Below are 27,136 nucleotides of genomic sequence, written 5' to 3'. Positions count from 1 at the left end.
TTCTTAACAGCGTTTTCAAAGAATTAAAAAAAATTGAATTGCTTTACTGCAGCCCTATGGGACATAGACACAATAGACAGGAGGGGACCCTATTGACTTACATAGGAAAGTTTTCTAGGCATGCTCTGTGACCTGTGCAGAGGTTATTGTACAAGGAAAGAATAGATAAGATTTGACAATCACCTATTGTGAATGGTGGATCCTGTCTTATCTGTACACAGAGGCAATATAATTACAGGCAGGATTAGAATGAGTTAACTGCTATAAAGAAATATAAAAGTGGCACCAATTATTAGATATAGTGAGAGGTGCAAAAACTGCAGGATTTTTTGGTTTTAGTTTAAATATAAAAAGTGACATGAAATATTAAAAATAACAAATTTAAAAATATATATATATGTTAAACATAAAAAAGTGATTTAAACAGCAGGTCATTTTCTGATGACACATTCCCTTTAAGCCTCATTTACAGTGATTTCCCTCAGTGATTGTGAGCCAAAATCAGGATTAAAGCCTCCACAGACATAAGGTATAAGGGAAAGATCTGCACCTGTTCTGTGTTTAGAGCCACATCTGGTTTTGGCTCACAATCACTGATGGAAATTACTGACCATAAGGCCTCATGCACATGACCGTTGTGTGCATCCGTGGCCGTTGTGGCGTTTTCCAATTTTTTCGCGGACCCATTGACTTTCAATGGGTCCGTGGAAAAATCGGAAAATGCACCTTTTTGCAGCCGAATCTGTGATCCGTGTTTCCTGTACGTCAAAAAAATATGACCTGTCCTCAAGTAAATGGGTCCGTGAAAGAACACGGATGCACACAAGATTGGCATCCGCGTCCGTGATCTGTGGCCGTAGGTTACTTTCATACAGACGGATCCGAAGATCCGTCTGCATAAAAGCTTTTTCAGAGCTGAGTTTTCACTTCGTGAAAACTCAGATCCGACAGTATATTCTAACACAGAGGCGTTCCCATAGTGATGGGGACGCTTCTAGTTAGAATATACTACGAACTATGTACATGACTGCCCCCTGCTGCCTGGCAGCACCCGATCTCTTACAGGGGGCTGTGATCCGCACAATTAACCCCTCAGGTGCTGCACCTGAGGGGTTAATTGTGCATATCATAGCCCCCTATAAGAGATCAGGGGCTGCCAGGCAGCAGGGGGCAGACCCCCCTCCCTCTATTGTATTACTTTCATTGGTGGCACAGTGTGCGGCCCCCCCGCCCCCCCTCCCTCTATTGTATTATTTTCATTGGTGGCACAGTGTGCGGCCCCCCCCGGCCCTCCTCCCTCCCTCTATTGTATTATTTTCATTGGTGGCACAGTGTGCGCCCCCCCGCCCCCCTCTATTGTATTATTTTCATTGGTGGCACAGTGTGCGGCCTCCCCTCCCCCCCCCCCCCCCCGATCATTGGTTTAATCGCTGGGCCTCCGATCGGTAACTATGGCAACCATGACGCTACTGCAGTCCTGGTAGCCATGGTTACTTAGCAATATTAGAAGCATCATACTTACCTGCTGCGCTGTCTGTGACCGTCCGGGAGCTCCTCCTACTGGTAAAAGACAGATCATTAAGCAATGCGCCGCACAGACCTGTCACTTACCAGTAGGAGGAGCTCCCGGCCGGTCACAGACAGCGCAGCAGGTAAGTATGATGCTTCTAATATTGCTAAGTAACCATGGCAACCAGGACTGCAGTAGCATCCTGGTTGCCATGGTTACCGATCAGAGCCCCAGCGATTAAACTGGGACTCCGATCGGAACTCTCCGCTGCCACCAATGAAAATAATACAATAGAGGGAGGGAGGGGGACCGGGGGGGGGGGGGGGCGCACACTGGCCACCAATGAAAATAATACAATAGAGGGAGGGAGGGGGGGCGCACACTGGCCACCAATAAAATTAATACAATAGAGGGAGGGCCGAGGGGGGTCTGCCCCCTTCTGCCTGGCAGCCCCTGATCTCTTACAGGGGACTATGATACGCACAATTAACCCCCCTTAGGTGCGGCACCTGAGGGGTTAATTGTGCGGATCACAGCCCCCTGTAAGAGATCGACAGGGGGGCAGTCATGTACACAGTTCTTAGTATATTCTAACTTGAAGCGTCCCCATCACCAGGGGAACGCCTCTGTGTTAGAATATACTGTCGGATCTGAGTATCCGACAGTATATTCTAACATAGAGGCGTTCCCATGGTGATGGGGACGCTTCAAGTTAACCACGTCAGCCCCCCTAGCCCCCCTAGCTTAAACACCCTTAATGACCAGGCCACTTTTTACACTTCTGCACTACACTACTTTCACCGTTTATTGCTCGGTCATGCAACTTACCACCCAAATGAATTTTACCTCCTTTTCTTCTCACTAATAGAGCTTTCATTTGGTGGTATTTCATTGCTGCTGACATTTTTACATTTTTTGTTATTATCAAAATTTAACTAAATTTTTGCAAAAAAATGAAATTTTTCACTTTCAGTTGTAAAATTGTAAAAAAAAAAAACACATCCATATATAATTTTTTCTCTAAATTTATTGTTCTACATGACTTTGATAAAAAAAAAATGTTTGGGTAAAAAAAAAATGGTTTGGGTAAAAGTTATAGCGTTTACAAACTATGGTACAAAATGCTTTTTGAAGCAGCTCTGACTTTCTGAGCACCTGTCATGTTTCCTGAGGTTCTACAATGGCCAGACAGTACAAACACCCCACAAATGACCCCATTTTGGAAAGTAGACACCCTAAGGTATTCGCTGATGGGCATAGTGAGTTCATAGTATTTTTGCAAAGTGGAAACAGGGTCAGCGAGTGTTGAGGTGCACAGTGCATAAAAGTCTCCAACGCTGTGCTGACTCAGTAACTGCAGAGTTCCAGACCTCTTCTGGCATTAACATCACAACAGATGCACACCAGGAGCATCATGGCATGGTTTCCATAGCCAAACAGTTGAATGCAAGTCTTAGGGTACTCTCACACTTGCGGCAGGACGGATCCGACAGGCTGTTCACCCTGTCGGATCGGTCCTTCCGCAATTTCACCATGCCTCTGGACCGCCACTCCGTAGCAGTACGGCAGTTCGCGGTGAGAGGTCGCCGGACTAAAAAGTCGGACATGCAGAACGTTTCCGAAATTGCAGAAGGACGGATCCGACAGGGTGAACAGCCTGTCGTATCCGTCCTGCCGCAAGTGTGAAAGTAGCCTTACATGACCGATTACACTGCCAAGCGTCAGCAGGAGTGGTGTAAAGCAGTGGAAACATGTTCTGTATGCATGGAGAACATTACCTGGCTGACTGTAATGTGCCAAAGATAAAGTTTGATGGAGAAGGGATAATGATATGGGGTAAAGTTTCAGTAGCTGGCCTTGACACCTTAGTTCTATGAAGGGTAATCTTAATGTTTCAGCATATCAGTATCAATATTTTGAACAATTGTACACTTCCAACTTTGGGGAACAGTTTGGGTAAGGCCCTTTTCTTTTCCAGCTTGACATAAAGGCATGGTTGAGTCTGGCAGAAGAACTTGACTGGATCACACAGACCACTGACCTCAACCCTATCGAACACCTTTGAGATGAACTAGAATGGAGATTACAACCCAGGCGCTCTGATCCAATATCAGTGTCTGACCTCACAAATGCTCCTCTGAATGGATCCACACAGACACACTCCATAATCTTGTAGGAAGCCTTCCTAGAAAAGTGGAAGCTGTTTAGCTGCAAAGGGGGGATATTAATTATAAATAAATAAACTACTTATTAACCCCTTTAGTATCGAGACACTTTTTACCCTTAAATCCCAGGCCGATTTTTGCAAATCTGACATGTCACTTTTTGTGGCAATAACTTTGGGAAGCTTTTTCTTATCCAAGCCATTTTGAGATTGTTTTCTTGTGACACATTGTACTTCATGATGTTAGGCCTCATGCAGACGGCCGTTGCCCGGCCATGGCTGCATTGCAACCTGGCAGATCCGCAATACATGCTCACTGGCCGTGTGCTCCCCGCAATCTGGAAGATGTTCTATTTTTTTTACAGTGCGGACGGATCACGGACCCATTCAAGTTGAATGGGTCTTGATCCGCCCAGGCCGCCGCACCGATGTTGCCCGTGCATTGGTGATTGGAAATTGGGGTCCCCACTGCACAGAACAGCAGCACAATGGCCGTGTGCATGAGGCCTTAGTGATAAATTTAAGTCAATATGTTTTACTTTTGATTATAAAAAATCCCAAATTTTGACAACATTTTCAAAAATTCACTATTTTCGAAATATGAATTTCCCTGCTTTTATGGCAGATAGTGATACATCACAAAATAGTTATTACTTTACATTTTCCATATGTCTACTTTATGTTGGCATCATTTTGTAAATTTCATTAAAAAAATTTAGGACATTAGAAGGCTTAGAATTTCAGAAGCATTTTTTCATATTTTTAAGAAAATTTCTATAATGATTTTTGTAAGCACCAATTCAGTTATAAAGTGATTTTGATGGGCTTATGTAATGGAAACCACCCATAAAATACCTCATTTTAGTAACTACAAACTTTGCTAACCCTTAAGGTGTTCTACAAGAGTTAAAAGAAAATGGAGGTGAAATGTTAAAAAGCCTTTTTTTGGTAGATTTTTTATGTTAATCAATTTTTTCTTGCAACACCACAGAGGGTTAGCAGCAAAATAAACTTCAATATACATTACTCTGATTCTGCAGTTTGCAGAAATACCTCATATGTGGTAGTAAACTTCTGTCGGGGAACATGGTAGTGGCCAGAAGGAAAGGAGTGCCATACGGTTTTTGGAGGCAGATTTCGCTAGAATGGTTTTTGGGCACTATTTTGTAATTGAAGAGACATTGACATACCCCTACAGTGTAAACCCTCAAAAAGTGACTCTCATTTTGGAAACACACCTCAAAGAATATATTAAGTGGTGCACTGAGCACTTTGACCCCATAAGCTTTTTTTGGAATTTGGAAACAATTGGCTGTGAAAATGAAAAGTTTAATTTCTTCCAATAAAATGTTGCTTTGCTTTAGCCCCAAATTTTTGATTTTCACAAAGGGGTAACAGGAGAAAAAGCACCCCATATTTGTTACCCATTTTCTCTTGAATATGGCAACACCCCATATGTGGTGGTAAACTGTTGTATGGACACATAGCAGGCATGGAAGGAGCGCCATATGGCTTTTGCAGTGCAAATTTTGAAGGATTGGGTTACGGGTGCCATTAGTTTTTATTTTTTCAGTGATTGTCTTATGTGGGGGTTCATTTTTTGTGGGATGAGGTGATGTTTTCATTAGTACCATTTTGGGGTATATATGACTTTTTGATCACTCGATATTATGCATTTTTTAAGGCGAGGTTACAGAAAATGACTGTTCTGGCATAGTTTCTATTTATTTTGTTTTTACAGAGTTCCCCTGACAGAGTATATCATGTGATATTTTTATAGAACAGGTAGATACAGACGCGGCGATACCTAATGTGTCTATTTTCTTTTATATTTGTTAAGTTTTACACAGTGAAAGCATTTTTGAATAGCATAAAATCTTGTTTTTGTGTTGCCATGTTCTGAGAGCTATTTATTTTTTTATTTTTGGGCGATTCGGGTCTCATTTTTTGCAGGATGAGATGTTGGTTTGATTGGTACCATTTTGGGGTAGTCTTGATGCTCTCCAAAAGAGAAACAATATAAAATATTGTAATTTGATACCCTTTAATGACTAACTAGAATATATGATGTTATAAGGCAAGATTTCGAGACTCTGAGGTCCCTTCTTCAGGCCAGGAATGAAAAAAATCTCTAAAGAAACATGGATATACACAGGAAAGAACAGAGAGGTGGAGTAATAAATTGCAAAACACCAAAACAGAAACAGAAGGTCTTGGAGAAAGAGTCCTTAATTAGTTTAAAGATAAGCTTGTGTGAAAGTTTGTTAGTCTCTGAGTTTAGAGAGGAGACGACACTTCTTTCTCCTCAGATGTTGTAGCAGGGCATAAAACCTTAAGATAAATTCAGTCCTGTGTTGAGTGTGTCATAAATTTGTATTCCCAAACTCGTCTAGCCCTTTGGGATTTGAAATGACCCTTTGATATTAATACTTGGAGGTCTGTAATGTTATGGTAAGGATCACCAAAATGTTTGTCTTTTTCACCTTTATAGTATGGCGGTGAGACCTTATCCTCGCTCTGAGTGTCTGCCCTGTTTCCCCCACATAAAGACCCTGAGTGGAACACTTTTGCACATAATGAGGTACACCACATTGGATGCAGAACATGTGAATCTTCCAAGAATCTTATAGTCCTGCTGGGTGTTGGGGATACGTATCCTGTCTGTGGTCAGTACTGTATGTGTGAACTAGTTTTGCAGCTCCTCACATTGCAAGGAAAAGTTCCTTTCTGTATAGTGATTGGTAGTGAGCTCCTGATCATCATATTTCTTAAATTGGGAGGTTGTCTAAACCATAGTATGGGAGCGTCTGGGAATATTGTCCTGAGACTGTCATCTTTGAGAAGAGTGTGGTGTAATTTCCTTGCGGTTTTTCTTAGTACCTCTAGTTGTGGGTTGTAAGTCACAACTAGAGGTACACAGTCATTGCCTTCTTTTCGTTTATATTCTCGGTGGCTCTGTTGATTTGGTCCTTAGTTATGGTAGGATGGTAGCCCTGGTTTAAAAATGTCCTATCAAGGTGGCCTACAGTAAGTGTTCATCCCTGGAGCTGGAGCAGATGGCCTGACTGTAGACAAGGGATTTTTTTTTAATGTGCTTTCAGGTATGTAGGATGATCAATGGGTTTTTGATATAGGGATGTGTGTACTAAGTTTTTTTGAATACTTATGGTAGTGTCCAGAAAGGTAATTTCTGTATGCGAGTAATTCAGTAGTCAGGTTTTGGGGTACATACACCTTTTTGATCACTTGGTATTACACTTTTTGTGAGGCAAGTTGACAAGAAAATGGCTGTTTTGGCACAGTTTTTTTTTTTTTTTTACGGTGTTCAACTGATGCAGTGGATCATGTGATATTTTTATAGAGCCTTTCGATATGGACGTGGCGATACCTAATATGTGTACTTTTATTTTTTTTCCCTATTTTTTACAAATTTTTATAACTTCATTTTGGGAAAAATACACTTTTTTTACTTACTGTACAAAATTTGAATTATGTAAAACATTTTTTTTAACCTTTTTTTTAACTTTATTTTTGTCCCACTATGGGACTTCAACTTTTGTGGGTCTGATCCCTCTACAATGCATTACAATACATCAGTATTGTAATGCATTAGCTGTAAGTGCATTATACAGTGTAATCCACTTACAGCCTGCTTGCCTGTGAGACCCAGAGGGCTGGGTCTCACAGGCTTACATGGAAGACAGCATAATGCCTATGGAAGGCACCAGGATACCATCACTTTAGCGCAGGGACCCGATGGGGACGGGGACCCTCGATAGACATTGCACAACTAGGGTTAATGCGCCGGCATCTGTGTTTTCCCTGATGCTGGTGCATACGGCTAACAGGAACAGCCAGACCCCTCCTGCTGATTGGGTGGGCACAGCTACTGCACCCGCTCGATCAGCCCGCCGGCGCTACGATTTAAGGCACAGTGTGCAGTGCCGTACAGCTACTGCGCTGGTATCCTACAGGTTAATACCTATAGATTTAGGATGGTATGCCATATAAACTCCTGTAGGTGTAATGTGTAGGTGTCCTAATTAGTCTTGAGCAAATTGAGCTTTGGATCATAGATCCAAAGTCAATTCATTCAGAAACTTAATTTTTAATGCTGTTTCCATATAGCATTACTATGTATTGGCTCCGTGTAGGCACGCTCATATCACCAGAAGTCGAGCAAGACTTCAGTGAATTACTACAATATTCCTATCTGTGTTTTTGAAAACATTTTAAAATAGGAATCTGAAGTGGGCTTTGGTACCGAGGTACCAGCCAGTACCACAGCCGACTTAAGATTCCTATTTATAAATGTTTCTAAAGTCTCGTGATACAAACTTTGCCAAGGAGCCAATATATTTTAATGCTGCAAGGAAACCGCATTAAAAACGAAGGGGGGCATTTAGATCGAAGTTTTAGACGCCATTCTTAATAAGCCCCTGCGCTGGTGGTGGATCCGACGAATTTATGTAGAGGCGCTGGCCTCTACATAACTTCAGCGTATCCAGCGCCGGTCTAAATTTATGCCAGCTTCCTTGCTGGCTTACATTTAGGCTGTTTTCTATGCCAAAAATAGGTGTAGAAAATGAAAAATGAGATGGACCTAAGGGTCCATCCCCTTCTCCGCCCATGCCACGTCCATTTTTAAAGACTTGGTGTGAGCTGGGAAAAGTCTCAGATTGCAGTGCAAATAACCTTTGCGCCGCAATCTGCACCAGAAATGAATCCCAAAGTTTTGGAACAAATCGACTTCGGATCTATGTTTCGAAGCTCGACTCGCTCAACCCTAGTCCAAATACTTCTGTCTATACAGTGTAGAAGTCTACTGAGTGGGGAGGGAGTGGAGGACAAGGGAGTGGTTGCTGCAGACTGGCAGATACAAAAAGACTGATGAAGGGCACGGTCACATAGTCAGGTTTCTTGATGCAGTTTTAGAAGCCAAAATCAGGAGTTGATTGTAAAAGGAGGGAAATCATAAAGGAAAGTATGATATATCCTTTTTTTTTTTCACTCTTGGCTTGGCTTTCAAAAACAGCATCAGGAAACCTGACAATGTGGCCATACTCAAGGGCGTAGCTAAAGGCTAATGGGCCCTGGTGCAAGAGTTCAGCTTGGGCCTCCCTTCCCTCAGTGCTTTGTGGCAAGGAGAAGGGGTGCACCTAGCAAAAATTGATACGGCAGATGCCAAATTCTCAACCTAACCACTTTCCTCTAGCCCTGTTAGGCTACTGCAACACTGGTCGCAGCCAGGATCGCAGCGTTGCCATGATGCCATAGAAATTAATGGGATCAATGGCTGAAAAACTTGCAATCTAATACATTTCTATGGGATCACTACTACCCTGTGATCCTGTCCGCAACAGCTGTCACGCAACCAGTGTTGTAACCCTATCCTAAAAGACATAGTTGGAAAATATTACATACACCACTACAAAACATACAGGATAATACAGCACCACATACCTCTTACATCTAGTAATGTCTCCTCTGATGTACTGTAGACGTTCTCTTATTCTCTCTTCAGACCAGACTGCCATGATGATTTCTAACCACTACAGGACCGCCGTACGCAGGATTGCGTCCTGGCGGCGGCCCTGTTATTCCTCCTGGACGCGCCGCTGCGTCCTCTCGCGAGACGCGAGATTTCGGGAAAAGCCGGCCCGCGAATGCGCATCGCGGGCCGGCAAAAGTTAAAGGACAATTTCGTCATCAGCCTGCCAGCCAATGATCGTCGCTGGCAGGCTGATGATTTTCAAAAAATCGAATCAGAAGCCAGTTAACACATTATATTTATAAATATAATGTGTTAAATGGCTTCTCTGCTCCTCTGCTGGTCCTTTTCATCGGTTGGTTCCAGCAGAGGAGCAGACATCACAGTGAGTACACCCAACACTACACTTAGCCCCCAGATCACCCTCCATCACCCCAATTAACCCCTTGATCACCCCTTGATCGCCCCTATCAATCACCTAGTGAAAGGGAAAAAAGTGATCAAAACTGTAAACTGTCCAATTTTTTTCCCCACTGGTATTGACTGAGAGTTTTAGGATAGTTTAGGCCCCTTGGTTAGGTAGTTAGCGATCGTTTAGCGCCTAGCCCATCGCACCGCAGTCACTGATTCACTGATTAGCGCATCGCTAATCAGCATTTGTACTTTTATAGTATCTGTAAGTGATCAGAACAGATCACAGTCAGATCTATAATAGTATTAGTGTCACCTTAGTTCACCCTCCACCCAAAACGCAGTGTTTGCCCGATCAGGCCTGATCGGTCGTCCACACGTGAGTTCACCCACGCCCGCCCCGACGCAGTGACAAAAAAATTATTTTTTTTTGATCACTGCACAATCACTTTACAAGCGCTGCGGCGATAAAAAAATCTGTTTTGATATTTTTTATCAATCGCAGCGGCCTCCGGTACTTCGCTAGCCTCCCATTTGTAAGACAGGCTTGCTTTTTTTCTTGGGTAGTCTCAGGGAATACCCCCCAAATTTAGTTGACCAAATGGCAAACAAGGGGTATTCTTCTGAAGAGGCCTACAGGATTCTGACCCAGTCGGATGAGGAATGGGAACCCTCATCTGACGAATCCAGCGGGTCAGAATATGAACCTGTAGAAAGCAGTGGCAGTCTGACCCAAAGTTCGGACGAGGAGGTTGAGGTCCCTGATAGCACCAGGCGTACCAGGCCCCGTGTAGCTAGACCACAGGTTGCGCAGGATCCGCTTCAAGGGCAGCAGAGTGGGGCTGGGGCTGTCAGATTACGTGGTGAGGCATACACCAGCAGCGCAGCCCATCCTGGACCTAGTACCAGCACTGCCGTACAACATGTGGCGAGCACCAGAAGGGCAGTTGAAGCTGGTACGGTGGCACGTGCATTAGTTCTCCCATCGAAGCCACCGCACAGACAGGCCCGTAGAGCCCCTAGAGTCCCTGAGGTGCTGGCAAACCCTGATTGGCAGCCCCCAACTTCAGCCGCACCTGTAGTTCCCCCTTTCACCGCCCAGTCTGGAGTTCGGGTTGAGACAGCTCAGATCGGTTCGGCACTGGGGTTTTTTGAGCTGTTCTTGACTGCAAAGCTCTTGGACTTAGTTGTGGCAGAAACAAACCGATATGCCACTGAATTTATAGCCGCCAACCCAGGAAGCTTTTATGCCCAGTCCTAGTTTCCGAATTTAAAATTTTTCTGGGCCTTCTCCTCAACATGGGCTTAACCAAAAAGCATGAATTGCGGTCATATTGGTCCACGAACCCAATTCATCACATGCCCATGTTCTCTGCTGCCATGTCCAGGACACGATTTGAGACCATCCTGCATTTCCTGCACTTTAGCGACAACAGCACCTCTCGTCCCAGAGGCCACCCAGCTTTTGACCGGCTCCACAAAATTCGGCCCCTCATAGACCACTTCAACAACAAATTTGCAGATTTGTATACCCCTGAGCAAAACATCTGCGTAGACGAGTCCCTTATACATTTTACTGGGCGCCTTGGCTTCAAACAATACATCCCAAGCAAGCGCGCCCGGTATGGGGTCAAATTGTATAAGCTCTGTGAAAGGGCCACAGGCTATACCCACATATTTCGGATCTATGAGGGAAAAGATCAGACCCTGGAGCCGGTCGGTTGCCCTGACTACCTGGGGAGCAGTGGGAAGACAGTCTGGGACTTGGTGTCACCCTTATTTGGCAAGGGGTACCATCTTTATGTGGACAATTTCTACACAAGTGTGCCCCTCTTCAGGCATTTGTTCCTAGAACAGATTGGCTGCTGTGGCACCGCGCGACCTAGTCGCCGGGGCTTCCCCCAACGGCTCGTTACCACCCGTCTTGCAAGGGGGGAGAGGGCTGCCTTGTGTAACGAAGAACTGCTCGCGGTGAAATGGAGAGACAAGCGTGACGTTTACATGCTCTCCTCCATTCACGCAGACACGACAATCCAAATTGAACGAGCAACCAGTGTCATTGAAAAGCCCCTCTGTGTCCACGACTATAATTTTCTCATGGGAGGGGTGGACTTCAATGACCAGATGTTGGCTCCTTATCTACTTTCCCGCAGGACCAGACGCTGGTATAAGAAGGTGTCTGTATATTTAATTCAATTGGCTGTATATAATAGTTTTGTTCTCTACAGTAAGGCTGGGAGAACAGGATCCTTCCTCAAATTTCAGGAAGAGATCATCGAGAACCTCCTGTATCCAGGAGGTTCCGTGGCCCCATCCACCAGTATAGTGAGCCGTCTACACGAGCAACATTTCCCCAGTGTCATTGCTGGTACCTCAAACCGACCGCCACCCCGAAAAAAATGTCGTGTCTATACCAGGAGTGGAATAAGGCGTGACACCCGCTATTTCTGTCCTGACTGCCCTGACCACCCTGCCCTATGCTTTGGGGAGTGTTTCTGGAAGTACCACACACAGGTACACTTAGCATAGGGATTGCGTTTCACAGGACAGGCACACAGGGCTATTAGGGCCCTTTCACTCACAGCTGCTGCAAACCTCTCCTTTCACCTGGGACAAAGTGCATAATGTACTTCGCCACATCTCTGGGCGATTTGCGCTTTGCACATTGTCACATGGGGAAGGAGAGGTTTGTTCTATAAAGGTTAAAAAACAAAAAACAAAAAAAATCACCGGTAAGCTAAAAAGTTAATGTTCTGTTTAAAAAGTTAAATAAAGTTTATATGTTCCGTTCAAATGTTATTATAAAGTTAATAAATTTATTGCGTTGCGGCCTGGTTTTTCTTTTTTTACCTTCTAGGGGGACCAACCGATCAACCAGCTGCACCACTGATGTGCATTCTGACAGAAGCATTGCGCTGCTGTCAGATTACACAAAAGTCGGTGTATGCGGCGCTGCAAGACGAGATTTCTCCTCTGCAGTAAAAGATACGTTTGCCGAGGCTTATCAGCTGAGGGGGAGTTGGTGTTCATATACTTTGGCAAACACTTTGTATACAAAAAAAATATAATATCCCGGCAATGATCAATTCATCCACATCGATTGATGTGAGTGGAGAAATCGGGTTTGCCAGGGCATACGGGCTGAGTGGGTTTGGATGTTGGGCGGAGCTCCTATGTCCTGGCAAACGCCTTTCCCCTCTTTTTTTTTTGGCAGAGATTTTTTCATCCACATTGATCAATGCGAAAGAATAAATCTGTGCCGTTCATTTTTTCTTTCAGCCCAGAGGCTGAACGAAAAAAAAAAATATCATTACCCGTATGCTCTAAATAAGGAGAATAGCAGAAACTCCTAATGCTGGCCATACATGTAATGATTGCGGAGACCCTCAAATGCCAGGGCAGTACAAATGACCCCATTTTGGAAAGAAGACACCCCAAGGTATTTGCTGAGGGGCATATTGAGTCCATGAAAGATTGAAATTTTTGTCCCAAGTTAACGGAAAGGGAGACTTTGTGAGAAAAAACAAAAACAAAAAAAAATCAATTTCCGCTAACTTGTGCAAAAAAAAAAAAATCTTCTATAAACTCGCCATGCCCCTCATGGAATACCTTGGGGTGTCTTCTTTCCAAAATGGGGTCACATGTGGGGTATTTATACTGCCCTGGCATTTTAGGGGCCCTAAAGCGTGAGAAGAAGTCTGGGATCCAAATGTCTAAAAATGCCCTCCTAAAAGGAATTTGGGCCCCTTTGCGCATCTAGGCTGCAAAAAAGTGTCACATGTGGTATCGCCGTACTCAGGAGAAGTTGGGCAATGTGTTTTGGGGTGTCATTTTACTGGGTGAGATAAATATCTCGGTCAAATGCCAACTTTGTAAAAAAAAAAAAAGGGAAAATTTGTCTTTTGCTGAGATATTTCTCTCACCCAGCATGGGTATATGTAAAAAGACACCACAAAACACATTGCCCAACTTCTCCTGAGTACGGCGATACCACATGTGTGACACTTTTTTGCAGCCTAGGTGGGCAAAGGGGCCTACATTCCAAAGAGCACCTTTAGGATTTCACAGGGCATTTTTTACACATTTTGATTTCAAACTACTTCTCACGCATTAGGGCCCCTAAAATACCAGGGCAGTATAACTACCCAACAAGTTACCCCATTTTGGAAATAAGACACCCCAAGGTATTTTGTGATGGGCATAGTGAGTTCATGGAAGTTTTTATTTTTTGTCACAAGTTAGTGGAATATGAGACTTTGTAAGAAAAAAAAAAAAAATCATTTTCCGCTAACTTGTGACAAAAAAAAAAAAGTTCTATGAACTCACTATGCCCATCAGCGAATACCTTAGGGTGTCTACTTTCCGAAATGGGGTCATTTGTGGGGTTTTTCTACTGTCTGGGCATTGTAGAACCTCAGGAAACATGACAGGTGCTCAGAAAGTCAGAGCTGCTTCAAAAAGCGGAAATTCACATTTTTGTACCATAGTTTGTAAACGCTATAACTTTTACCCAAACAATTTTTTTGTTACCCAAACATTTTTTTTTTTATCAAAGACATGTAGAACAATTAATTTTTTGAAAAATTTATATGTAGATGTTGTTTTAAAAAAAAAAATTTACAACTGAAAGTGAAAAATGTCATTTTTTTGCAAAAATTTTGGTAAATTTCGATTAATAACAAAAAAAGTAAAAATGTCAGCAGCAATGAAATACCACCAAATGAAAGCTCTATTAGTGAGAAGAAAAGGAGGTAAAATTAATTTGGGTGGTAAGTTGTATGACCGAGCAATAAACCGTGAAATTAGTGTAGTGCAGAATAGTAAAAAGTGGTCTGGTCATTAAGGGTGTTTAAGCTAGGGGGGCTGAGGTGGTTAAGCTATCTCTTGTCTCTGTAGAGTTTGACAAACAGACATCTTTTTTTTCTAATTTTCCATCATTCTCCTCACGTTCTAAACACCCCATACAGCCACCTCTTCTACTGTGCCCGCTGTGAACCCTAATACTATACTGCAGAAACGATCTCCCTGAAAATACTAGTACCACATAGATACTGCCCCCTTCAATAATTATTGGCACATAGTCCCCTAAAAAATAACTGCACTCAGCAAATAGTGTCCATTAAACTAATAGTGCTGTAAACATAATGTCCCCCAAAAATAATTGTGCCAAACTGATACTGTGCCAGTAATAGTGTTACTGTGACCCCAAAGTCTGACCAATAGAAATAATTATCTGCCAGGCAGGGGTGTAGCTAAAGGCTCATGGGCCCTGGTGCAAGAGTTCAGCTTGGGCCCCCTTCCCTCAGTGCTTTGTGACCAGTGGGGCAGGGTAGCACATGCTTCTTGAGGCAAAAATTGAAACGCCACCCCTCCCCCCACCATGACAAATTCTTGACCTAACCCCTTCCCTCTAGCCAGAGGTGTAACTTGACCAGCATGCACTTTCTATGATACCGGTGTCTTCTTAGGGCTCTTTCACACTTGCGTTATTGTCTTCCGGCATAGAGTTCCGTCGTCGGGGCTCTATGCCGGAAGAATCCTGATCAGGATTATCCTAATGCATTCTGAATGGAGAGAAATCCATTCAGGATGCATCAGGATGTCTTCAGTTCCGGAATGGAACGTTTGTTGGCCGGAGAAAATACCGCAGCATGCTGCGCTTTTTGCTCCGGCCAAAAATCCGGAACACTTGCCACAAGGCCGGATCCGGAATTAATGTCCATTGGAAGGCATTGATCCAGGTCCGGCCTTAAGCTAAACGTCGTTTCGGCGCATTGCCGGAGCCGACATTTAGCTTTTTCTGAATGGTTACCATGGCTGCCGGGACGCTAAAGTCCTGACAGCCATGGTAAAGTGTAGCGGGGAGCGGGGGAGCAGCATATTTACCGTCCGTGCGGCTCCCCGGGCGCTCCAGAGTGACGTCAGGGCGCCCCAAGCGCATGGATCACGTGATCGCATGGATCACGTCATCCATGCGCATGGGGCGCTCTGACGTCATTCTGGAGCGCCCCGGGAGCCGCACGGACTATAAGTATACCGCTCCCCTGCTCCCCGCTCCTACTATGGCAACCAGGACTTAAATAGCGTCCTGGGTGCCATAGTAACACTGAAAGCATTTGGAAGACGGTTCCGTCTTCAAATGCTTTCAGTACACTTGCGTTTTTCCGGATCCGGCGGGCACCTCCGGCAACGGAAGTGCATGCCGGATCCCAACAACGCAAGTGTGAAAGAGGTCTTATGCGGCACAAGGATCTTTGGACCACTTCAGGCTCCTAGGCCCAGTAGCAACTGCTACCTCTGCACCCCCTATAGCTATGCCCTTGCTGCCAGGGTGCACTTAGTGTTAACAGTGCCCTCAATAGCAGGGGTGTACATAGAAATCACTGGGCCTCATAGCAAGAATTGAAATTGGGCCCCCATTTCCCTTTTATAGCCCCTCCCACTACCCATTCCAGGCCTCTCTCTTTGTTCCATAAACTATGCTTGCTGCTGTGTTTTATAATTTATGCCATCAGGGCCGGATTGGGATTACAAAACAGCCCTGGCACACAAAAGAGGTAAAATAGATGCAGTGTGTACAGATGTATAGTGCATACAGCAGAGTACTGATATGTGAGGTATAATATATGCAATGTGTACAGGTATATAGTATATACCGTAGTGTACTGATATGTGAGGAACAGTGTATAATATATGCAGTGTGTACAGGTATATAGTATATACAGCAGTGTACTGATATGTGAGGTACGGGGTATAGTATATGCAGTGTGTACAGGTGTATAGTATATACAGTAGTGTAATATGTGAGGTATGAGGTATAATAGATGCAGTGTGTACACATATTGTATATACAGCAGGTACTGACATGTGAGGTACGAGGTATAATAGATGCAGTGTATTGACGTGAGGTATGAGGTATAAATTACAGGTCGTACCTCACATATCAGTCCACTGCTGTATATACTATATATATCTGTACACACTGCATCTATTATACCTCGTACCTCACATAGCAGTACACTGCTGGATACACTATATATCTGTACATATTGCATCTATAATACTGTGTAATATATGCGGTGTGTGTATATATATATATATATATATATATACACAGTACAGACCAAAAGTTTGGACACACCTTCTCATTCAAAGAGTTTTCTTTATTTTCATGACTATGAAGGCATCAAAACTATCAATTAACACATGTGGAATTATATACATAACAAACAAGTGTGAAACAACTGAAAATATGTAATGTTCTAGGTTCTTCAAAGTAGCCACCTTTTGCTTTGATTACTGCTTTGCACACTCTTGGCATTCTCTTGATGAGCTTCAAGAGGTAGTCCCCTGAAATGATCTTCCAACAGTCTTGAAGGAGTTCCTAGAGATGCTTAGCACTTGTTGGCCCTTTTGCTTCACTCTGCGGTCCAGCTCACCCCAAACCATCTCGATTGGGTTCAGGTCCGGTGACTGTGGAGGCCAGGTCATCTGGCGCAGCACCCCATCACTCTCCTTCATGGTCAAATAGCCCTTACTTTCAAAGTTTTCCCAATTTTTCGGCTGACTGACTGACCTTCATTTCTTAAAGTAATGATGACCACTCATTTTTCTTTACTTAGCTGCTTTTTTCTTGCCATAATACAAATTCTAACAGTCTATTCAGTAGGACTATCAGCTGTGTATCCACCTGACTTCTCAACGCAACTGATGGTCCCAACCCCATTTATAAGGCAAGAAATCCCACTTATTAAACCTGACAGGGCACACCTGTGAAGTGAAAACCATTTCAGGGTACTACCTCTTGAAGCTCATCAAGAGAATGCCAAGAGTGTGCAAAGCAGTAATCAAAGCAAAAGGTGGCTACTTTGAAGAATCTAGAATATTACATATTTTCAGTTGTTTCACAATTGTTGTTATGTATATAATTCCACATGTGTTAATTCATAGTTTTGATGCCTTCAGTGTGAATCTACAATTTTCATAGTCATGAAAATAAAGAAAACTCTTTGAATGAGAAGGTGTGTCCAAACTTTGTCTGTACTGTATATATATATACACACACACACACTGCTCAAAAAAATAAAGGGAACAGAAAAATAACACATCCTAGATCTGAATTAATAAAATATTCTTCTGAAATACTTTGTTCTTTACATAGTTGAATGTGCTGACAACAAAATCACACAAAAATAAAAAAATGGAAATCAAATTTTTCAACCTATGGAGGTCTGGATTTGGAGTCACACTCAAAATTAAAGTGGAAAAACACACTACAGGCTGATCCAACTTTGATGTAATGTCCTTAAAACAAGTCAAAATGAGGCTCAGTAGTGTGTGTGGCCTCCACGTGCCTGTATGACCTCCCTACAACGCCTGTGCATGCTCCTGATGAGGTGGCGGACGGTCTCCTGAGGGATCTCCTCCCAGACATGGACTAAAGCATCTGCCAACTCCTGGACAGTCTGTGGTGCAACGTGATGTTGGTGGATAGAGCGAGACATGATGTCCCAGATGTGCTCAATTGGATTCAGGTCTGGGGAACGGGCAGGCCAGTCCATAGCATCAATGCCTTCGTCTTGCAGGAACTGCTGACACACTCCAGCCACATGAGGTCTAGCATTGTCTTGCATTAGGAGGAACCCAGGGCCAACCGCACCAGCATATGGTCTCACAAGGGGTCTGAGGATCTCATCTCAGTACCTAATGGCAGTCAGGCTACCTCTGGCGAGCACATGGAGGGCTGTGCGGCCGGTCATGCTGGAGGATGTTGCAGGCAGCAGAACGTTCTTCACGGCGTCTCCAGACTCTGTCACGTCTGTCACATGTGCTCAGTGTGAACCTGCTTTCATCTGTGAAGAGCACAGGGCGCCAGTGGCAATCTTGGTGTTCTCTGGCAAATGCCAAACGTCCTGCACGGTGTTGGGCTGTAAGCACAACCCCCCACCTGTGGACGTCGGGCCCTCATATCACCCTCATGGAGTCTGTTTCTGACCGCTTGAGCAGACACATGCACATTTGTGGCCTGCTGGAGGTCATTTTGCAGGGCTCTGGCAGTGCTCCTCCTGTTCCTCCTTGCACAAAGGTGGAGGTAGCGGTCCTGCTGCTGGGTTGTTGCCCTCCTACGGCCTCCTCCACGTCTCCTGATGTACTGGCCTGTCTCCTGGTAGCGCCTCCATGCTCTGGACACTACGCTGACAGACACAGCAAACCTTCTTGCCACAGCTCGCATTGATGTGCCATCCTGGATAAGCTGCACTACCTGAGCCACTTGTGTGGGTTGTAGACTCCGTCTCATGCTACCACTAGAGTGAAAGCACTGCCAGCATTCAAAAGTGATCAGCCAGGAAGCATAGGAACTGAGAAGTGGTCTGTGGTCACCACCTGCAGAACCACTCCTTTATTGGGGTGTCTTGCTAATTGCCTATAATTTCCACCTGTTGTCTATCCCATTTTCACAACAGCATGTGAAATTGATTGTCACTCAGTGTTGCTTCCTAAGTGGACAGTTTGATTTCACAGAAGTGTGATTGACTTGGAGTTACATTGTGTTGTTTAAGTGTTCCCTTTATTTTTTTGAGCAGTGTATATATATATACACACTCACCTAAAGAATTATTAGGAACACCTGTTCTATTTCTCATTAATGCAATTATCTAGTCAACCAATCACATGGCAGTTGCTTCAATGCATTTAGGGGGTGTTCCTGGTCAAGACAATCTCCTGAACTCCAAACTGAATGTCAGAATGGGAAAGAAAGGTGATTTAAGCAATTTTGAGCGTGGCATGGTTGTTGGTGCCAGACGGGCCGGTCTGAGTATTTCACAATCTGCTTAGTTACTGGGATTTTCACGCACAACCATTTCTAGGGTTTACAAAGAATGGTGTGAAAAGGGAAAAACATCCAGTATGCGGCAGTCCTGTGGGCGAAAATGCCTTGTGAATGCTAGAGGTCAGAGGAGAATGGGCCGACTGATTCAAGCTGATAGAAGAGCAACGTTGACTGAAATAACCATTCGTTACAACCGAGGTATGCAGCAAAGCATTTGTGAAGCCACAACACGCACAACCTTGAGGCGGATGGGCTACAACAGCAGAGGGTCTTCTTCTACTACAAATAGGAAAAAGAGGCTACAATTTGCACGAGCTCACCAAAATTGGACTGTTGAAGACTGGAAAAATGTTGCCTGGTCTGATGAGTCTCGATTTCTGTTGAGACATTCAAATGGTAGAGTCCGAATTTGGCGTAAACAGAATGAGAACATGTATCCATCCTCTGATGGCTATTTCCAGCCGGATAATGCACCATGTCACAAAGCTCGAATCATTTCAAATTGGTTTCTTGAACATGACAATGAGTTCACTGTACTAAAATGGCCCCCACAGTCACCAGATCTCAACCCAATAGAGCATCTTTGGGATGTGGTGGAATGGGAGCTTCGTGCCCTGGATGTGCATCCCTCAAATCTCCATCAACTGCAAGATGCTATCCTATCAATATGGGCCAACATTTCTAAAGAATGCTATCAGCACCTTGTTGAATCAATGCCACGTAGAATTAAGGCAGTTCTGAAGGCAAAAGGGGGTCCAACACTTATTAGTATGGTGTTCCTAATAATTCTTTAGGTGAGTGTATATATGCAGTACAGACCAAAAGTTTGGACACACCTTCTCATTCAAAGAGTTCTCTTTATTTTCATGACTATGAAGGCATCAAAACTATGAATTAACACATGTGGAATTATATACATAACAAACAAGTGTGAAACAACTGAAAATATGTCATATTCTAGGTTCTTCAAAGTAGCCACCTTTTGCTTTGATTACTGCTTTGCACACTCTTGGCATTCTCTTGATGAGCTTCAAGAGGTAGTCCCCTGAAGTGGTTTTCACTTCACAGGTTTGCCCTGTCAGGTTTAATAAGTGGGATTTCTTCCCTTATAAATGGGGTTGGGACCATCAGTGGCGTTGAGGAGAAGTCAGGTGGATACACAGCTGATAGTCCTACTGAATAGACTGTTAGAATTTGTATTATGGCAAGAAAAAAGCAGCTAAGTAAAGAAAAACGAGTGGTCATCATTACTTTAAGAAATTAAGGTCAGTCAGTCAGCCGAAAAATTGGGAAAACTTTGAAAGTAAGGGCTATTTGACTCTGAAGGAGAGTGATGGGGTGCTGCGCCAGATGACCTGGCCTCCACAGTCACCGGACCTGAACCCAATCGAGATGGTTTGGGGTGAGCTGGACCGCAGAGTGAAAGCAAAAGGGCCAACAAGTGCTAAGCATCTCTGGGAACTCCTTCAAGACTGTTGGAAGACCATTTCAGGTGACTACCTCTTGAAGCTCATCAAGAGAATGCCAAGAGTGTGCAAAGCAGTAATCAAAGCAAAAGGTGGCTACTTTGAAGAACCTAGAATATGACATATTTTCAGTTGTTTCACACTTGTTTGTTATGTATATAATTCCACACGTGTTAATTCATAGTTTTGATGCCTTCATAGTCATGAAAATAAAGAAAACTCTTTGAATGAGAAGGTGTGTCCAAACTTTTGGTCTGTACTGTGTATATATATATATATATATATATATATATAAAAGCGGAAGGTTTATTCACCCAACCAGCAGCAACGTTTCAGCTCTCTCTATGGAGCCTTTGTCCAGCTGAGTAACATGTGCATAATAGCGTACATAAATAGTGGCAGTGATTAACATGATTACAAATCAATTCCAATAGTCATAAACATAAATAAGATGAATATAAAAATTACAATCATATAAATAGTATAATTCATCCATACAACTAGTGTACATATAGTGGCGAGTAGATGCATACATAAAAATCCATAGTGTAATTCATATTGGGTACAATATGCCCCGATCTTGCATAATTGGTGATTATTGCAGATGTGACCAAATGTGTGAGTATATTGAAAAATTACTTAAAAACCTTTGAATGGGTAAGAGGCTGAAGCGGCATGGTGGAGACTGCTGGCGTCCGGAAACAGCAGCGGCGCTTGCGCCGCACCGTATATTATCGCGAGACTTGTACCAAAACTGAGTGACGTTGCTGAACATAACAAAGATGGCCACAATGGAAACATGAAGTAAGGGCGCATGCGCCACAAGGCGTTAACGCCCATCCAGCTGTCACGGCCATGGCTATGACCGTGACTCCTGAACCGCATGCGGTTGTCAGCGGTTTTCTTTGGTTGTCAATCACAGGTGAGGGCTGTGGTATTTGCCTCACCTGTGGTTGCCGCTGGCAACAGTATGTATGTGGCAGCGTAGCAGTCTGAGCTGTGCCATTGCAGCTTGCTATGTTGTGCATGCGGTTTTGTGTGATGTGTGTATGTGTGCACTTGCTTTTTATGTTATTGTGTGCACGTCTCCTTTAAGTGGTGTTTTCCCTTCCCTGGTGTTGGAAGGGTTAATCTCCTTCCTAGTGTGTGTGTGTGCACTGGGTGTGTCCGACTGTGGGGTGTGGCTTCTTGGCCTATAAAGCCTCACTGCTTTTGCAGGTCTGCAGGTTGCTTCAGCCATGCTTAGCTGAAAGCAGCCTCCTGTCTTTACTACCTGCCAGTAAGAGCCACCCCTGTGGTCATAACAATAATGTCTCATTTAGTTTATTTCTAGTTATGTGTGATGTCCGTTTGATGTTTTACATGTGATTTTGTGCAGCTATGGATCTGGGTCCCTGTGTGGGGATGCGTTTGTGATCTGCACCCTGCTTACACAGGGATCCAGTCAGCAAGGCTGTGGCAGGTAGGTGGAACTCTTTGTTCACCTGCCATATCCATAGAGCTGTTTGTCTCCCCTTTTCAGCAGCTTGGCCGTTGAGACTCCTGCTCCTCCGTGTCTAGGAGGAGTGGGTTGTCTTACTCAGCTCCTAGTTTAGGGCCATCTTGAGGGCTAGCAGGGACTTTTAGGTTCCGGAGCATGAGCCCTCCTACCATCAAGGTTGGCTCATGTAGCTAGGAGTCAGGGTCAGGTTAGGGATGCCTTTAGGAGGTGACCTGCTCCCTAATCCTGTCTTCATGGCCAAGCAGCCACAACATCACCGGGCTTCACACGGCTGAGGATTTCCCCCATCCTCAGCCGTGACACCAGCTTGACAAAGCACTAGTTGATAGAATGTATACCGCATGTTCAGCAGAAAAGCCGATCCATAGATCGGGGGATCGGCTTTTCTGCTGAACATGCGGTATACATTCTATCAACTAGTGCTTTGTCAAGCTGGATGGGCGTTAACGCCTTGTGGCGCATGCGCCCTTAGTTCATGTTTCCATTGTGGCCATCTTTGTTATGGTCAGCAACGTCACTCAGTTTTGGTACAAGTCTCGCGATAATATACGGTGCGGCGCAAGCGCCGCTGCTGTTTCTGGACGCCAGCAGTCTCCACCATGCCGCTTCAGCCTCTTACCCATTCAAAGGTTTTTAAGTAATTTTTCAATATACTCACACATTTGGTCACATCTGCAATAATCACCAATTATGCAAGATCGGGGCATATTGTACCCAATATGAATTACACTATGGATTTTTATGTATGCACCTACTCGCCACTATATGTACACTAGTTGTATGGATGAATTATACTATTTATATGATTGTAATTTTTATATTCATCCTATTTATGTTTATGACTATTGGAATTGATTTGTAATCATGTTAATCACTGCCACAATTTATGTACGCTATTATGCACATGTTACTCAGCTGGACAAAGGCTCCATAGAGAGAGCTGAAATGTTGCTGCTGGTTGGGTGAATAAACCTTCCACTTTTTTTCACAACTTGGAGTGCTGCCTTCGTTTTTGCTGTATGTTTACAATTTGGACCTTGGTCACAGGTCTTATAAGGAGGACTTTTTGCACCCGCATTTATTCTTTGAGTGCTGCTTCTTTTCTTTATATATATATATATATATATATATATATATACACAGAACAGTGTATTGATGTAAGACATACAAGGCATAATACTGTAGATGCAGTGTTTATAGAAATATGTGGTCAGTTATACATTATGGTCACTGTGTGTGAGGTACATGAGGTAGTGGTCACTGTAACTGTCTGAAGTATTATGCATATGAGTGAGCAATGAGTAAAAACAGGGCATGGAGGGGGTGGGGTAAATGATGAGAAGTGGAGGACTTCCTCTTACCACTCCATTCCAGTCTGTATGGATCAATGCAGAGCTGATTGTGAACTTCCAATACTTGCTGTTAGTGGTTGAAGGACCTGAGATGATGTCATCACAGGTCCTGGCAGATGTACCTTTCAAACCTAGGAACTACACCATTTTTGGTGCAGTTCCTTTGCTAGATCCTGCAGGACCTGTGATGTTAAAGATGTCATCACAGCAGATGCATTGTTCTAACCTGGGAACTACACTTTACACTGTGCAGTTCCCTTACAGGACCTGTAATGACATCATAAAAGGTCCTTTAGCTTTAGAAAGATAGACAGGAGCAATTAGGGGGCAGGGTCTCTCCTCCACTGCAGGCCCCTCTTCCTCACGGGCCACATAGCAGCTGCGTGGTCTGCCTATATGGTAGGTACGCCACTGCTCAATAGTAATAATGCACCCACTGTGCCCATACATTAATGTATTTCATTCACGAGCTCTATATAACAAGCCATTTTTTCCACAGCTGATTGTAAAGGCAGGCTGCATGGCTAGGTGCTTGAATTTATACACCTGTGGCAATGAGACTAAATGAAATACATGAATTACATGAAAAAATGCCCCCTTATAATGCGTGTTAGTGCAAAAACCCTGTAATGCGTGCCAGTACAATCCCACTTATAATGTGTGTCTGTACAAAAATACCACCTTATAATCTGTGTCAGTACAAAAAAGCCTCCTCTTAGTGCCCCCGGCAGAGTCAATGTCCCCATAGTGACCACTTATAGGTGCCAGTAGAAAATGCCCCCTTAGTGGTCCTCAGCTACTAATCCCCCCGCCCTCCATGGTGGCCCAACAGCATGGTGCCAAATAAAAAATAATTAACTCAAATACATACCTCCATGCAGCTGTCAGCAATGTGGTGCAGGTCTTTTCCGTGTCTGGAGCTGTACGCTGTCTGGCTCAGGCGCAGCAATGATGATTGCATTTTCGCGCTGCCTGTGCCGGCCTTTGATAGGCTACAGGCACTCGGCCTGAAGCTTATCAGAGGTAACAGTGGGGCTAGGAGACATAATTGGCGGGTACATAATTGGCGGTGCACCACTGCTTAGTTTTACTATGTAATGTCCTCCATTACTGCTGCTGCTTTTGAGGTTGTGCTGCAGAGAGATAGGGAGCAGATTATCCTGTTTACCCATGCCCTATGCATGGGCCGACATGAAAAGCCCATAACAACTACAGACAGACAGCAGAGGAAAAGACTGCTAAAATGACAGATAAAAGTCATATTAGCCAGAAACAGTGTTATTCCCCACGTGCATCCAAATAGTAGCTTTTTCTGGAAAATCATGTAAAACAATAGATACATATTAACACTGGACAAGAGCAATAGTTAAAACTATGATTTCTCTAAAATTCTGCAGTGCTTTAAGGTCCTTTTATATGGACCGGTGATCGATTATCAGGAATGAGCATTTGTATAAACACTTGTTCCCGATAACCTGCCTGTGTAAATGGTGCTGGCAATCACCCAATATAAGTGCAAGCACTCTTTTCCCAGTATCATTCTGCCGATGGAGCAGATTTTTCTGCCTAAACAGCAATGTGCTGTGCAGGAATAATGATTTTTTTTAAGGACATGCGCTTGCTGAATCACTCATATGTCCCCATACAGCGGAAGTGATTACTGCATGTAAATGCAGCCCTCATCTCTGCTGATGATCTGGAGTGTCTGCTTCATTCCCAATAATCTGCCAGATCATCTTTACGTGTAAAAGTGTAGTGCAAAATATTGTTTAATAGAATCAGGACACTGGTCTCTAAAATAACTAATGATGACTGCTAGCTCGGAAAGAAAAATGTATATACCTTATCATAGTAGTACTGACTGGAATCCTCTGTTGACTTCCCTTTCTTGATGGTATCATAGGTGTCTAAAAATGTCCTGTCCACACCTTCAAGTAGACTTGAATATGAATGATTTGACAACCCATTGGGAGAACTCGAAAATGAACCTTGATTGCTCAACTGGTTTTCTCTCGGACTGTGTTCTAATATATTTCTAGAATATCAAGAGCACACACAGATGGAACATTTAGTGTATATAGTACAGACTGATGAAGATACAGTAATATAAATACCTTTATTTACACAGTGAATCTACTGTAACCACAACAAAAAATCTCCAAATTATTTATTATGCCGTTTAACATAGATTACATAATTTTTTTCCCACTGTTTTATAGCTACCAACAGTCTCAATTTATGTGTCATGTACTGGGCCATAAAAAAGTGAATGTTATCTGAATTTGAGTCAAAAGTGAATATTTTTGGGTGTTTTGTATTATTCTCAGTCGAAACAGGCAGGGATTATAGGGGTTGTCACGCTTAAAAAAAGGTATTTATCATGGCGCAGTTAATACAAGACAACATCCTAATGTATTGTGATCGTCTATATTGCCTTCTTTGCTGGCTGTGCGGCTGTGCTTGCACACTAAAGGAAAAAGTGCCGTCCAATGTGGTTGCCGGTAACATGGGATTGCCAAGTCTGTATTTATAATTAAGCATGCAGGGGCACGTGCATAGGGTGCACAAGGACCAGGGGCAGCACCAGAGAGAGTGTTTTCTTAGCTTTTTTCTTATTTTTATATCCACTTCCTCCTTCAGAGCAAAAAATTAAGGCGCTCTGATGATGTCAGCAGTGAAGACCATAAAATATGGTGAAGGACCTGTGAATGACATCAGGAGGGGCAGAGCTAAGCAGTAGAGAGTAGAAGTGGTGGGAAAGGACCTGTGATGACGTCACCATCATGTGATCAGTTGAGAACTAGATGGAGCTCAGTAGTGAGGAGCAGCAATGGGCGGGAAGGAACTGTGAGGATGTATTGTGACATGGGAGGAGCTTTGTGTGGGAAAAAAGTGATGAATTTAGTATGAGAACCAGAGAAACGCTGGGAGTTGCAGTTCTATCCTCTAATACCTCCTCCCCGTAATATTCTGTGATCTTACCTAATAATGGCCTGGACATGCTGGTAGTTGTAGTCCTGTCTTATACCTCCTCCCTGTATTGTCCTCTGATATCACCTAATAACAGCCTGGACTTGCTGGGAGTTGTAGTTTACTCCTCTTAAACTTCCTCTTAGTAATGTCCTCTGATATCACATAACAGAATGGACATGCTGAGAGTTTTAGTTAACTCCTCTTAAACCCCCTGCCTGTAATGTCCAGTAACAATCTCTTGGAGGCAATGTGGAAAGGAGTTAAAGGGTAAATGTCATATTTTTTGTTATTTGCTAGTTTATTAGAGCTAGACATGTATACCTGAGTTAGTCTGTCAATGATTGTCAAAAGATCTGTAATTACCTTATAATAATAGCTTTCATTAATGTCTCCGGTCCCTTTCCACTGCTCCCTTAAAAGACAGTTGCTATGGCTC

The 27,136-nt window shown here is 43.6% G+C and overlaps 1 protein-coding gene across 1 annotated transcript in view; it reads right to left on the bottom strand.

The window, feature by feature from the left end:
* Window positions 1-27,136, bottom strand: part of PTPN3 (protein tyrosine phosphatase non-receptor type 3) — a 1,427,127-nt gene that overhangs the window by 564,694 nt on the left and 835,297 nt on the right. Inside the window, 1 exon segment of the mRNA XM_040432350.1 lies at window positions 25,570-25,762. Within this exon segment, the coding sequence (XP_040288284.1) occupies window positions 25,570-25,762 (193 nt within the window).

Source organism: Bufo bufo, chromosome 5 (assembly GCF_905171765.1).
Source record: "Bufo bufo chromosome 5, aBufBuf1.1, whole genome shotgun sequence".
NCBI classification, from domain to species: domain Eukaryota; kingdom Metazoa; phylum Chordata; class Amphibia; order Anura; family Bufonidae; genus Bufo; species Bufo bufo.
Note: the sequence above shows the minus strand (reverse complement) of the source record. Positions and strands in the feature narration are given on the sequence as shown.